Genomic DNA, 16,329 nt, shown 5'->3' with positions numbered 1-16,329 from the left:
TAATTTTTTTATAGAAAACTTGTTAAAAATTGTATAATAAATATTATCATAATATAGGTTAAAATATTAAATAAAATTAATTCTCCATCTAAAACAAATAGCACAAAGAAATTCTTCCCCCTCAACATTTAATACTCATTATAGGAAATAAAATTAAGAAAACATTTTGTACTCTATACATTAAAATGAAATTACACTCACAAAAACTTTAAATCAAATTAATTTAAACATAGGAAAATATTATTTTCAATCGGTTATATTTGAATAAATTAAAAGTTGACACTTGGTTGAAAGAAACAGATTAAAATTTTACAAATACTTCCATACCAAATACAAAATCTAAAATGAATTCTAATCAGAATTTACTGAATGGAATTTTGCAATCAAAACTTTATATCCAATTATTTTTAGAAGGAATATATGTATAAGCATATCACTTAATTTATTGATTAGAAGATTTACTTTAAAGACAGGTTATTATATTTCTACTATAACACTATTTTAATTTTGAAAACATGTGATTGTTGAATATACATGGCACGCTGGTTATGTTATTTATGCTCTTTTATTTTTTTTTGTTTTTTTTTTAGTCTTAACAGGTGACCCTGATTTATAGCAATAAAATTGAGTAACAATTATAAAGTTAGCAATAGATGCAAGAGCAAAACTCCAAATTAAAAGATTATCTCCAGTTTCTTGCACGGATGTGAATACTCGTACGGATGATCCTAAAAATAAAAGAATAGATGTAGCCATTGACAATTGCCCTGTGCTTTTATTTTGGAAATTCACGTAGCCTTGAGTCATCTATAGGAAAAAATATATATAATAATATCAATTGTTTTTGAATATTTTTTATATATTTACCTTGCCATAAAACATTAAAGGTATACTGATAAACTGTGCATTCCAGAGAAAAGAATTTGGAACAATATCAGATACGAGAAGGAACAATAATGAACAATAAATAAAGGCGAAAGCACTAGCCGCCCTCTTAGATATGTTATAGTAGAAAACTAATATTACAATTAGTAATGTTTGGAATAGTATGAATAATGAATCACCCCATGAACTGTAAAATAAACAAATAATCAATACACAATATTTAATTAAACACAACAAACAAATTTGAATTTTCAAAATAATAAATTTAGTTATCACCTGAATGGAAATTGACTAGAATAGCTATATACAACATTTGATGTGACAGCAAATAGATCCATGCAAACATTTACCAAACTAATTCCAACAGCACTTTTGCTTTGCCATACTTTGATAACTTGTGGAAGTTTGACTGAAAAATAATTAATATTTCTTAATTATTTAATGCAAAGCTTTAATGACAATATAGTTATATTTTTGCTTCCTATAGCTATGTGGTTATGTATAAAATGTATACTTATAGTTCATATGAAATACCTGAGTTATTTTTATACTTAACACATAACCAAATAGGCAATATTAAGTAATACTAATTCATAACGTATAGTTACATAATAAGACATAAATTAGAAATTAGAAATAACAATTAGTACCTAAAAGAGATCCGCCGACTATCCCAAATCCAAGACCTTTACTGAGTGCAGATCTTATACAAGTACCTGAAAAAAATAAATATATTAATACTTAATATAGAAGTGAAATAATAGCATTTTTAAATTGTATAATTAATAAGTTTTTTTAAACTCTTACAAATCTACACAAACGTTAAGTACAATATTGTTATTATTGTAACAGTGTTAATGTAAGAGAGATTACTACAATATTATTCTGTAGATTACATTTGATAGTATTCACTATCGTTGTAAAGTGTAAGTGTCTACACAACAAACCAATGATCATAATTCATCAATGAAACAACTCAAATATAATAAAAAAAAAATTTATGGTTTAAATTCTAATATACATATTTTAACTGATCCTAGTGCCCTGGATATTAATTTTAAAACGATTGATTTATTTTATACCTATGCATTTTGATCATTAGCAAGCTCATTAGTTGATTACTAAAATGTTCAATTAGGATATGTTTATTAAGATATAAAATATAAATTTTAACTAGGTACCTACCTAAATAGTAGGTATAGTAAATAATAATAATCTAGGTACATACTAATTTACTATCAACATTGTATGCAATTCCAGTTATTTTATCTTAGTTTCTTTCCACTTTCTGATATAATTATATTTAATAAGAACCTATGAAGCTTAAATTCTTTAAATTTAAGATTAAAATAAACTGTAATACAATCAGTATACAATCTTCTTAAGTAATGGTGATTAGTAAACATATATATCTTGATACATATTCAACAAGGCGGTTTAATGAAGTATAAATGTAGAATCCCCGTATAATGTCATGATGACTATACAAATAACCATCCCAATCACTGCGCGTGAAACTAACTACGCTCATCGAGCTATCGGATCTTTTGTCCGGCAATAACATAGTCACAAAGTTGATTTTGATTGGAACTTTTATTTTGAGTGTCTACGGACAATAATAATTAAAAAAATTAAACACACTTACCGTTAAAGAAATCCAAATCGTAAAAGAACACTTGATAGCATTTGGGCGTGAGGACGAGCAGGGCGATCCGGTGAAACAGCTCGGCGAACGGGTTCATGTCGACGTGCCGAGAGCTGTAGAGCACTGCAGCGGCGAGAGAGGAAACAGGATTCGATGAAGTAACGGTTGAAGTGAGCAAAGAACGCAGGGAGCGTGAGATAAATGGACGTCGGACGCTTTGGCTGCTTGACGGAGAACCCCGGTTAACATGGGCCGGCAACCGACGCGGTTAAAATATTTACAGCGCGCGGCTTTTGAGCGGTATGGGAAGGGGGAGCTCGTTAAAAATCCAAAAAAACAGAAAAGGAGTAAGGACGACAACAGTTGAAAAGTACAGCGCGCGCCGCCTGATGAATAATGCAAGATGAGTTTAGATGACGCGAATAAGCGACCGGCAACATCAGCACCACCGCCTCCCGTAGCGCGCTATCACTTTCCGCTGCATCACGCTCCGCCTTATCGACATTCGACGACGACAACGACGGTACAAAACGAGCGACCGGTGCGCGACGGGTGGAAAGCGAAACCACTTACCACAGCCGTCGAGCTGTTACCGTGGATCCACGTACCACCGTAGTACCACGACAGGCCACGACGCACAAATACGCAATCGACAAGCACCGAAACACGTCGTGCCTACGCGAATACGACATACACGCGACGCGACAGTAAGACTGATCGGGTTGCCTCCCAGTGTCCCACATATTAACAAGGCCTAAAAATGTTGAGTCTCAAGTGGGCGGCCAAGCGTCGCGCCGTACAGAGTCTACTACAGACCACAGCTGCAATACGGCAATACGCGACGTCGCGACCGGGGCGCGGATTATTGTTATCGATTATATTTTACTGTTCAGTAATATTATTTCATACCATGGCCTATACCATATTTTTTATCATTTGACATTTGATATTTGATATTCTGAGCGGATCAAACAATGTTATTATTGATTGTGTATTGATGTGTTATATTTATTTTCAAGTCTGTCGTCCCTTTTACTTTTTAGAACGGTAAAAATGATTGGATTTTTGACTATGAGTGTGGTTTCTTGAAATAAAATTGATCTTGTTGACAATTAAGGGAACCAAAATGTAAATAAATCATAGTACATTTCAAGTAGTTGGGAAAAACAGGAATTTTTACGCAGCTCCTATTTTCGACATTATCGATTTTATTTTTTGGTATAATTGAACAGTTTATACTTGTAATAACTATTACAGACTTGATATTTTCACCAAATATTCATATTAGCATTTGCTTGACACGAAATAATTTTCAAACTATTTTGTCTCTTTTTGTACTAATTTTAAATTTTTAACAATAATAGTTTTTTCCCGATTTATGTATGATAGAATTTTGGTTTTTAGATAAAATACCTTGAAAATGTATAATAAGGCTCCACATAAGTTTTTCATTACAATCATTTTCAATTAAAATTTGCAAATTATTTTGAGCATAGATTTTACTTATTATTTCACTAGTCAGTAGGTTACTTAAGTGGGTCCCTGTAATGGATGGTGTTCAATTTGAATTCAATTATATAAAATCATTGTATACGAAAAACGATTCTGATCCTATAATAGGTATTACTTAGTATGTTTGATGATATTATTGTGATTAATGTAATTTATTTTACTATTATGCATTAGTAGGTAGGTACAACAATAGGTTAAATTCATTTTTGCCAAAATAATTGTATTTGAAATTGTAATTGTGCCTATAAAATATAATAATATATTCTAAGAGCAAAGGTAGTCATTAACTTGTTAAAAAGCTAAAGTTAAGTTGAAAAAATTATTTTTTTAACTTTTTAACTAAACTAATTAATTATTTTTGTTTTTAACTTATTAGGTTAAAATTTGTATTGATGTAACTTGACTTTTTATAGTTAATAATATTTGTCGTGCAGTTAATTTTCATTTCTTATATTTGTCGTGCAGTTAATTTTCATTTCATGTCATGCAAAACTAACTAGACAATACTGATTCATTGACTATTTTTCGATTTTGGTAATTTAACAATCTAATTTTTTACACAGAGACAGTGTTAAACGTCTTGGTAAATGTTTGTGTAAACCAAATATACTAGAGCAGTTTATGACATAAAAATATTGTAGCTTAAAAAAAATAAACTTTTCTTTAAACTATTTCTTTAAACTACTTTAAACTATCTAGTTACATTTTTTTGTTAACTTTTAACTTTTAACTGAAAGCATGTTAGTTAAATTAACTTAATTTACCACAGATAATTATTTTCATTAATTTATGCCCATCTTTGTCTGAAAGTTTCATATAATAATAGTACCCACAAATAATAATTTTAAATTACAAGAAATTAACTAAAATCCTTATTCTTGGTGTTTTAATATGTAATTTTGTCCAAATGTGAACTTAAATCTCTGTAAAAAATAAGTAATGACTGTGTTTATATATTTTTTAAATTTGTTGGTTACAGTACCTATGAGTTATTTATGAGAATCCTTGTTTTAAATTGTCAATCCATAGATATAAAAATTGAACATTTTATCATTCTTAACTACAATAAATCTGAACATTTTGTCAACATTTGAACTTTTAATACGTATAAAAAAAATTGTGTCTATGAATCTTTAATATATATATCAACTGCTATTATAACAACTTATAAGAAATCTTATACTTATTAAATTTTTTAACATTTTGACATTTCAACAATTTGTTAATTTATGGTTGAGTACCCAATGTCTAACTTCAAATGCTGATAAAAAATTAATTTGACTTTCCGGTAAACTTACGGGGAAATATTGTATTGCATTTTCAAAGCTTAGATATAAGTAGAACATTTTTTATGAATTTCTAACTCGAAATAATTTGCTACATTTTTTGATTTTGATGAACTTTGTAAAATATATTTAACTTAAGACGTTCATAAAAATTATTGTGCACCTATTTACACTCAACTTTTATTTAAATTTCCGCTAACAACTTATTCGGACCGTTGTATTACATGTTTAAGTATTTTGACCGAAAAAAATAATTTTTAAAATAATATATTATACAATAATATTTAATAAAACTAATAAAACTCAAAATATGCTTATGGCTATACATAGCTCAAAAAGAGTCGTATTATTTCAAAAATTCTATGATGCATAAAAATTGATAATATTAACATACAGTGATATTTTATTATCTATCGGTTTTTTTTTAGAGTTACAATTAATCAATTTTTTTCGAAAACTAGAAAAAATTTTAGTTTTTTCTTAATTTTTTTTTTTGTTTTCCCGGTGTTTTTGAAAAATACTGGGAATTTTCAATTTTAACCGAATGCACCATATAAATATATAATAGACTGTAATAAAGTCTATGCGAGTATGTGACTATGCTATGTAGGAATGAGGTACCTATTGATATTATGAGAAGAATAGTAGGTACTAGGTACATACCAATTAAAATCTTGTAATAGTATAGTATTCCTCGCCAACGACCATACCACGTTGAATACACCAGTTCTCGTCTGATCACTGAAGTTTAGCAACGTCGGGCGTAGTTAGTACTTGGATGGGTGACCGCTTGGGAACACTGCGTGCCGTTGGCCTTGTTATTTTTTTATTACACATTTCAAAATTTAAAAGTAGATTCCCACTAGTTTTTTATCTTAAACAAAACAAAAAGATTACATTAAAGTGATATTAATTTTTTATGAACATTTGAATTTCTAGGTAACCGCATGTACCTAGACATTTTAAATGTTCGCAAAAAAAGAAAAAAACGTACTAAAAAAGTAAAAAAAAAATTAAAAGCTTAAATCAACGTAAAATTCTGTGAAAATAAAGAAAAATTATAAACGTAAAAAACAAATACAATTAAGAAGCTTAAATAACAAAAAGAACCATAAAAAACGTAAAATCAGTTCATAATTATAAAGTACCGTTAAAAAAACATTTTATTTTCAAGCAATTTCAATATAAAATTAAAAATGGAATTTGATTATTTACGTAAAATACTGTTGAAATAAGGCAATCAAATATAAATATAAAAATTAAAAAATTAAAAATTAAATAAGCACAAAAAAAACAAAAAACAAAGAAACAGAAAAAACTGAAATTTTGTAAATAAATAATAACAATTGAAAAAAATCGTTATAAAAAAGTAAATCATTTACAAACGTTAACATTTTTTTTCAAAAATGGAAAAACAATTTCAGAACCGAAGAGTTTACAATTTGCCCGGTAGCAATGTACCAAATTTGCATGAACCCATTGGCCCTCGCCCCTCCAACTTTGTTTTTTTATTTCTAATTTTTCAGATAATTTACCAATTATTCAGAGATTGAATTTACAATTGTTTAGAATTTGTTGGGAAGTGATCACACAAGATTTTGAGGGCTTCATGAACTTGGTTCATGAAATTTGTTTTTGACTTAATGGCTAAGGTACAAAATGTATTGATTGCAATCATTTTGATTTTTTTTGCTTTAAGCCAGGGGAGGAAAGCAATTTTAAGTACGTCTACAATTAATGGTTAGGTTATTTGAGAGTTGATCATAAAATAAATATGGTATGGTCCATATACTGTAACTTGTAAGCCAACTAATAGTATTATGCATACTGATAATTTATAGTTTTTAGACTAAACACAGTACACATTATAAGTTATAGGTAACAAAAAAATATTATATTATTCCAAAAACACAGAAACTATCCAATCATTTCTTTATTATTTTGTAATAAATTGTACAAAACAATAATTTTGATTAATTTTAATATCATATACAATATTATTATAATATAATAATATTATATTTTAATATCATACATAATATTTATATAATATTGTAATATTATATCTCGAAGAAGGTTTCTATCGCAATAGCGTTTGTCTAAATCCACCAGAAAAGTAGGAAATCCATATGTAAAAAATACGGCACCATCTGTCCAGGAAAAAATACTAAATAATAAAAAATGTTGTTTATTGTTGCAGATTAATATAATAATAGTGTATTATAATATATTGGTTGCTATTGATTTGTATAATTACTTTTTATCAATTTATTTATATATAAAAAGACGTGGGTAAGTGGATGTCGCTCTGCTGTACAGTAGGTTACAAGTAGGACAATGTATAATGGATTGTATTAAACTTGAATTCAATGATATAATATCATTGTATAAGAAAAATGATTCTGAGCGTAGACGGTTTATCAGTCTGGAATTTTTTTAATTTTTATTATTTATTATAGCCTTTAAGTAGAATTAATATTATAATTTTTTATTTGTTGATTAAGAGACATACAAATTGACTATGCATACAGACATAAGTCTTGTGAGTTATTCAAATTTCCATTTGTGTTGCCTGTGTCTGCGTACCTATTTGTGTGTGTCACCTTGTGTCACCTGGTCAGCGGACATCCTTTAAAGTTAACTATCTGTATGATTCTTTACACTCATAAGTGCTGGATATTAATTGGTGCGTAACGCTGGCACCCGCAAGTTTGAAATTCAACTCAAAAACCACATCAGTAATTGTTATATAATTTGTACAAATTTGTAACCACAATTACAAAATTTGAATACGTCAAAAGTAAAAATTTCCCAGTAGTTTTCAAAAGTGACGTGAAAAACAAAAGACAAATTAAGGAAAGACGTGAGTTTTTACGCAAAATCTATTTTCGTGAAAATCGATTTTGGTTTTTGGTGCAACTCTTAAACAAATGACCGTAGGTACATGACATTTTGACTGAATGTTTATATTAGCATTTTCTATACACCATAACATTTTCCGAATATTTTGACTTTTATAAATATCAATAAAATTGTATTTGTTAGTTAAAAAAGCTTGGAAATTTGATAGAAGAATCCTAGGTTATTGTTTCAAAGGCAGATGAAAAAAATAAAAAATCTAGTCACTATTTTTTTTATGAGAATCGAAAGTTCAAATATTGACAAAATACTTAAAAATGACGAACATTTGCAAATTATTTTGAGTTAGAAATTCATAAAAAAATTTTTTTTAAATCTAAGATTTGAAAATGTAATACAAGATTCCTCATAAGTTTGTCTACCTTTATCAAAAAAAAATGTATACAAGAAAGTCAAATTAAATATTTATGAGCGTTTGAAATTCATATTTTTACAACATTTGATATTCAATCGATATCTCATGTAACGAATTTCTTATTTTGTTGTAATTAAAAAACGAATGACTTTAGATACTTGAAAATATCACTGAATATTTGTATTAGAATTTTCTATACACGATGGAGTGGATTTCGCAAAGGTATGAAAACTATAGAACAATTATCGGTTATAGCATAAATTATAGAACAGAAATATGAGTATCACCAGAACATGTGGCAAATGTTTGTCGACTTCAAGAAAGCTTATGACAGCATACACAGAAATAGCCTCTACAATATAATGGAAGAATTTGGATTTCCAAATAAATTAATAAATCTAACTAAGCTGGCCATGAAAGGTGTGAAGTGCAAAGTAAGAGTAGATAATACTATGGTCGGAAGCGTTCGGCATCGAAACGGGACTAAAACAGGGGGACGCACTTTCCTCATTATTATTTAATATAGCCTTAGAAAAAGAAGTAAGAGTAATACAAAACGAAGCCAGGGGACAAAACGTATACTCAATAACTCAATATCAAATAAAAGTGCTAGGGTTTGCAGATGATTGCAGGAGAAGGAAATTGCCCTCAATGAAGCAGAAGAGAAGTTCAGGATTCATTTATTTAATTTTAGTGGAGAAAGCTCACTGGCGTAAAACTCCAACAATAGAAAATTAACACAAAAACAAAAACAATTTCGACGGGAGCTTACGTCACCCCGTGATGAAACTCTGCGAATTGGCCAAATCGGGTGGTTGTGGCCTTGAACACTGTCTCCGGGAGGCGTGGCATACGTAATCAATTTAAAAAAAGTAAACAGTGGAAACTAGAAACAACCCGACCCCGCGCAGAATGGCAGAATACCCTGCCTATTAGGCGGAAACGGTTTTTCAATACGGGTATAACATCATGTTGGTGTACGGAAACAAATTCATTGTTCGGACTTCAGATCATAGGTAAACACTTCACCCATCAGCTGATCGAGTTTCGCTTCTATATTGTTCTATGCCCGTGATAAACCATAGATGGATATAAACACGCAACACTACTAGTGTGATAAATATAGATATAATAAATAATAGTTTTTTCTTTAGGTAACCACATAAGGGGCCGTCGGTCCTGTGGACACGATCGGACAATTACCGCCAAAATAATATATATAATATATATATACAATAATAATACCATACTCACAATTTGTGAATATACTAACATAAAGCCAGTCAAGACATACAAATATACATGAATTGTACTTTACCCAATGGAGCTCTACGCGCCTCCACAGCGTTCTCCCTCATATCTTGCCCGGCGGCGAAGCTCACCGTGGGAGGGATCCTTTGGTGGATTAATATAATATAAACTAAGAAAAGTATAATATGTACAATTCATGGACGAAATTTGGCAATGGGCCATATGGAAAAATTAGGTGAGATAGAAATTCCTTCACAAGTCTGCTATCTGCCTCATCATTCTGTTGTAAAGACGTCAAGCGTAAAGACTTTTCTTGCGTACAACACCATGCGGACAAATTTCTAGCTGAGTTAAGAAAATGGTCGCTTGGAAAGGGTTTGTGGGCGAGATAAACGCCAAGCCGTGGGGTGAGGCTTTCAGATGGGCTAAGAATAGCAGCAAACCCTGTTCCATTTTCAACACGTTATCTTGTCCAGATGTCACCAACACGGCGGACTGCCGGGAAACGGCTGAGGTCATCTTGAGCATATTCGTCCCCGCGGATCTACCTGATCCCACCGCTATCAAAGCATCAATTTGGCAGATAAAACCATCCAGTGCCCCGGGAACCGATGTAATTATAGCAGGCATGCTGAGAAAGACCTGGCTGGTACTAAGTGAGCCAATAACCCTATTCGGTAGGTGTACCACGGAAGGAAAATTCACTGAGTGCTGGAAGATGGTCAGATTGGTAATCATACCTAAGCCTGGCGGAGGAGATAATAATAAAACCAAGTCCTACAGGCAGATAAGCCTCTTGCCAATGCTTGGCAAAGCATTTGAGATAGTAATTATCCAGGCTATCGATAGGGAGACGAGCCTCAACTCGTATGACGAGCAACACGGGTTTCCGGTTGGTAAATTGACGTCAACGGCCATCGAGGAGCCTTACAAATGGGTTGACGCATCAAAGACCGGACATATCTTCAGAACCTTCCTCGATATCATAGCCACCTTTGATGCAGTTGAGAACTATAGGTGCATCACATAACACATTTAGGATCGTCAACTCATACCTGACGAACAGGTTGGCCAATTATGAGCTTTTTACCTTTTACCGTAAAATGGCACAATCGGGCTGCCCGCAGGGCTCTCAGCTGGTGCCCACATTATGGAAAGTGGCGATTACGCCCATATACAGCTCAGCTAATGTAACGATATCAAAGATTATAACGTATACAGACGACATACTACTCATGGTCGGAGCTGTAAGGCCAGCCACGGCCTTCAAACGAATCGAGAGGGCACTCGACCAGCTGTCCAGATGGGCTACGGATTACGCGCTGGAATTCTCGACCAGCAAAAGCCTGCTGCCATCGATTAAGGTGGCCTTAAGCCTGGGTACTCAGTAGGCTTTGGGACATCGCAAAACAGAATTGAGTCAATAGCTACGGCTAAATATCTGGGCGTGATCCTGGTTCCTAGGAGTAGTTAATGGGACCATATTGAAACAGTAAGTAAAAAGTCCAAGGAGATGTATAGCAGACTTAGGGCACTCAGCTCGGCAAACTGGGGCCTAAGTTAGAGAAATTGGCACCGTGCCCTCAGTCGTCGATCGCGCCCGTCACGGCCGGTGCGCGGTCGATGGCGGATTGGTTTCGGAGTGGCAGTAGCAGGAGCTACTATGTGGTAAAAGACCGTACGCTTGGTCAGGGAAAAGTTGCCGAGTGATGGAGCCGAACAAACTCGTACGATGAAAGACGGCCGAGTGGACCACGGTCTCTCCTTAGCGCTTACCCAGCGTATCGTTGAGGCGATGTGCATCGAAGGTTGCCTGTAACCAAAAATGGAAAACAAAGTGGATAGATTGCAGCCTGACCAAGATGGTGAAGGGTACCTGTATGCCTCAGCCGAATGGTACAGGCGCGTCCTCCCTCCGACTTCGGCCGGGGTGGGTGCGCGCCTGGTGCTCGTGGTCGATAGACGACGTGCGGCCACCTGTCCCTGTCGACCCTCGGGCCACGTCAGACACGACTCATCGTGCTGTGGGGAGGACCAGCCGGCGGCACCCATAAAACCTCCACGGCTCTTGACTAGCGCTTAGCGCTAACATAAGGTCCGCGGTTGTAGCCGCAAGGCAACAAAACCTGTGAGCTTCGTGTTACTTATGGCATTACACCAGCGTCATTCATGGCTACGCAATGTTTAGCAGCGTTAGCAGAAGAAAACAAGTTGAAAACAATCAATGAGGATTTATATATGGACGACTTAATGACCGGCTGTGAATTGGAGGAGGAATGTTTACTATTACAACAACAAATTTCATCTATAACGGACTCCACGGGTTTACCGCTACGAAAATGGTGTTTAAATTTAAGTACCATAAGAGCTCGCCTGTCCAATCTTAGCAAAGACCCCCTTTTTGCATTAGAAATTCAGAGAGAAGATGGCGTGAAATCATTGGAATTACACTGGACACCTTGGTAGAGCTACCAAACGTATCATTCTATCCAAATTCCGTTGGTGCTCGTAACGAATTGGCCACGTATCTGAAACACATAGTAACCAATTCTGTTAAAGAATTTCAACCCCCCTTCAGCGCCACTCATTGGAGGCCTTTGGGAGAGCACAGTCAAGAGTCCAAAACTTCTTCTGACACGAGTATTAAAGTACCGTACTTTAAGTACGTATTACTGACAAGCAGCGAGCTCCATACATTACTGTGCCAAATCGAAGCGTGCCTTAATTCCCGTCCTCTAACCCAATAAGCAGTGATCCAAGCGACTTGCAAGCGCTTACCCCCGCACATTTTCTGGTCAGAGTACTGATGGTCATGCATTCAGAGCCGGATTTAGCTAATGAAGAGCCAAATCGTTTACGTCGGTGGCGTTATGCCCAATGCCTCATGCATTCGTTTTGGAAGAGGTGGCAGACTGAATACCTCCCACAGCTGCAAATTCGAGGCAAATGGACAACTAACAGCAAAGCTCTGGCAGTGGATGACGTAGTCATCGTAAGGGCGAAAATATGCCACCAGCTAACTAGAAGCTAGGCTGTATAATTGCGATTCATCTAGGTAATGTAGGAGAGTAAGAGTGGTAACCGTACGCACGGTCAACCAGACTGAAATGCGACGGGCAGTCATTAAGCTCTGTCGACACCCGTCTACAAAAAGAAGTCTGTTGAAAGCTAAACTTTCAACGGGGAGAGAATGTTCGCGCCACTATACTCACACACGCACGCGCGCGGTTGGTTATGAATATAATATCAATATATTGTTATTAATAAATTATTATTAATAATAATCAACTAATTGAATTTCAGTCGCTTACTATCATTTTACAATATTGTCCGTATCACCTGTGCGGCTGTGCATAATTATATCATATGTAGATAAATTACGAGTGTGCGACGCAATCGGGCGCCGCCGACGAGCCAGTCCACGTAAAATTAATTAGCCCGGTCGCTCTGTTTCTGACCAGTTAGTTCGTAAAAGACCGTCAACTCGACTCATTAAAAAAGTCATGCTTTTGTGAGTGAATCGCCGAACCTTTCTTTTATTATAATAAATCTGTAGGAGCTAATCTCCTAGTGTTTTTTTTTTATCACAATACGTGTTTGTTCATGTGCGCCTGTCACCACTCGTTTTTACTAGTATATTTTTACTGTCACCTCTCGTATAGCCACCGTGGCGCTGAGTCATTATTATATTGTTTTTGTCGGTGCTAATCGCTAAGTATATTATTATTATTGTAAGCCATAAAGGCCAACTAATATATTATTCAAATTGATATTATTCTTTTGCCTGTTGTTACATTATTATGGCTAATATATGACCAGATGGCTAGAATGTGGCTTCACAAAACTGTGAGTTTTTTACTATTATTTTTATATACGGTTTAGCCATGAGAGTTATTATATTATTTGCGTTCATTTGTTATTTTGATTGGCCAATCAGGCAACTACTGCCGTGATTGTTATACATACCCGCTTGTTGAGCCTTAATTTATTAATCTTATTTAAATTATTATTATTTTTATGTCATACTCCTGTGATTGTATTCAATATATTTTTGTTATCATATTATTATCATTGGAGTTTAGATGCTTATTTATTTGAGTTACCTACCAGCCATATCAGTAGTAGTGTAGTATAAGGAACTTAGTAACACATATACACACTAACACAACCACCACACACCAGCACTCTTCAGTCTTGCTCGGAGACCCCGTTTACTTATTTAGAGTTGCTATACACGTATTATACACACAATTCCTACAGGTCGTACGGTGTGTGAGTGTAGCATACGAAGCAATTCAGTGACGGGGGTACACGCCCTATCATTGTTCCGTTCTCGGCGCGAACATCTATTGATGACCTCGACATGATCTGTGATAGTGTATTAGAGCGTAGTATCTAAGAGTCACGAAGCATTTATTATAAGCATCTCGTAATGCGGAATAATTGTTCTATCGGCGATCGTAGGATATCTATTGCAATTATTTTATTGCAAATCGTATAGGACATACAATTATTGTAACTTGTAAGTACTACATTTTCAGTTAATATTAGTATAGTTCAAATTAAATAGAAAAACATATTTTTTTTTTATTAATTTGTCATTATGGGGATTGAAGGCGATACAATAATGTTAGCTAATATGAAAAAGAAACGAGCAGTTATTAAGGCAGCTTTAAGCTGAGTTTACACGTTTGTGAACAACTTTAATCCCAGAGATCCAGCATTGGCCTTACTTGAGTTCCGTCAAGAAGAACTACCAACATCAATAGAAAATTTGATGATATACAATCTCAAATAGAATTATTGATGTTGGATGATGTGAATGAGGCTGAGGCAGAAAGAGACAAGTTCGAGACTGATGATTTTACCATAAGAACCCAAATTTAAGAGCTTATTAATCTTGAAAAGTCGCACACCGTCAACGGTTTAGCTCATTCTTCATTTGCTGTTACACATGGTCATCGAACTCAAATAGCCCCGATACCCCTCCCGCACCTGTAAATATACATACAGGAATAGCCATCATTTGTTGATATATTCACAATGATGAAGATTATTCACCAGCTCAAAAATTGTTTCACTTAAGGTCGTGTTTAGGAGGAGCGGGCTTAGATTTGGTTCGATCTATACCTATTAGTGATGCTAACTACGAGGTCATTATTAAACAACTTATTCATCGATACGACAATCCCAGCCTGGTTATACAACCCCATATCCGCTCAATTTTGGACTGTCCACGGGTGGAAGAAGCTGCAGCCCAAACTTTACAAGAATTGTACTCTACTGTGTGCACTTATGTAGCGGCGCTTAAGGCAATGGTTCAACCAGTCAAGCATTGGGACGCGTGGCTGGTTACCATTGTAGTTAGTCGATTGGATAAGGGCACGCCTCATGGTTTACAACTGCACCAAAGGAATTCTAAACTGCCAAAGTATACTGATCTCGAAGCATTCTTAGCAAGACGGTGAGTAGCCTTAGAAACGTCAGAGTCGTAAGCCTTGGAGGCAAGTGGAGTTCAAAAAGGATCGAATACAAAAAGGCAGGTGAATTAAGTAACACGAAGGAAGGCCTTAATAACGGCAGGTCTACAGCCATCTTGACCCTGCCCTTGTTGCAAGAAAGCTCACAAGTTCTACGCGTGTGAAAAATTCAAAACATTGAAGATCTCCGAAAGATTAGATATAGTTAATATATTTATATAGAGATAATAGATTATATTTAACTGTCTAGCTTCGTTTCATACAGCTGATAGTTGTAAAGCCAATTACAGTCGTTGCCAGTTAAATTGAGACGGCGGTGGTGGCGCTTTTCAGTAAGTGTAGCCCAAACTAGTAGTTGGCAGTGTGGTGCAAAAGTCACACAGCTGGCTACGACGCGCGATCACCAGTTCGAATCCGGCTCAGTGCAAACAATTTTATTTATTTATTATTATTATCAATTAATTTATATTATTTTACAATTTCTACTTTTTGTTCTTAAATAAAAGATTATTATCAGAATATTTGATTTTGAATTAATATCGTAAAATAATTTTTGTGTCAACTTTTGGTTTATTTATGTATTTTCGGTAATAATATTCAAATACGGAGAACTACAGGTTTTCCGTTATCGCGCCGCCTTCGCCGTCTCAATTTATCTGGCAACGACTGTACTCTTGTAAGAAATGTAAATGTAAACGTAATACAATATTACACTTTGAAAAGACTCAAGAGGAGCATCAAAAACAAGACTAGTGCTCAAATGCTGAATCCTTGCCAGCGCAGTCAAATATGCAAACAACTAGAGCTAAGAGTATGATGTCTTTGCAAGAAACCAAGGAAGTTACTCATGTTTTTTTGACCACTGCAATGGTATCAATCAGAGACAGCCTGGGTGTATACCGAAAGTGTCGAGCTGTTTTGAATTTCAAACTTCACTTTATTTTCAAACACCGAATTTTTTTTTCTTAATTCTTACTTCGGAACCTACAATTTAAC

General features: G+C 34.3%; 1 protein-coding gene and 1 non-coding gene across 2 annotated transcripts; one reads left to right on the top strand and one right to left on the bottom strand.

Annotated features, from left to right (window-relative positions):
- Positions 1 to 401: 401 nt before the first annotated feature.
- Positions 402 to 3,181, bottom strand: LOC132934413 (mannose-P-dolichol utilization defect 1 protein homolog). The gene is made up of 5 exons (XM_061000718.1): positions 2,531 to 3,181; positions 1,536 to 1,601; positions 1,162 to 1,294; positions 868 to 1,072; positions 402 to 807 (listed from the first exon to the last, which is right to left on the bottom strand). The coding sequence occupies exons 1-5, from the start codon at positions 2,625 to 2,627 to the stop codon at positions 556 to 558; spliced, it is 753 nt and encodes a 250-aa protein (XP_060856701.1). The 5' UTR covers positions 2,628 to 3,181; the 3' UTR covers positions 402 to 555.
- Positions 3,182 to 6,024: 2,843 nt separating this feature from the next.
- On the top strand, positions 6,025 to 6,143 carry LOC132937679 (5S ribosomal RNA). The gene has a single exon (XR_009663779.1). It is a non-coding gene; the product is annotated as a 5S ribosomal RNA (ribosomal RNA).
- Positions 6,144 to 16,329: the final 10,186 nt, after the last annotated feature.

Source organism: Metopolophium dirhodum, chromosome 1 (genome assembly GCF_019925205.1).
Source record: "Metopolophium dirhodum isolate CAU chromosome 1, ASM1992520v1, whole genome shotgun sequence".
Lineage (NCBI taxonomy): Eukaryota > Metazoa > Arthropoda > Insecta > Hemiptera > Aphididae > Metopolophium > Metopolophium dirhodum.
This window is presented reverse-complemented; position numbering and strand designations above follow the sequence as displayed.

Excerpts from the sequence above, each read along its gene's own strand:
- LOC132934413 (XM_061000718.1), bottom strand. The coding sequence starts at position 2,627 with ATGAACCCGTTCGCCGAGCTGTTTCACCGGATCGCCCTGCTCGTCCTC. Across the intron at positions 1,602-2,530 it reads CGATTTGGATTTCTTTAACG|GTACTTGTATAAGATCTGCA; the intron begins GTAAGTGTGTTT and ends TATTTTTTTCAG. Across the intron at positions 1,073-1,161 it reads TCTAGTCAATTTCCATTCAG|TTCATGGGGTGATTCATTAT; the intron begins GTGATAACTAAA and ends TTTATTTTACAG.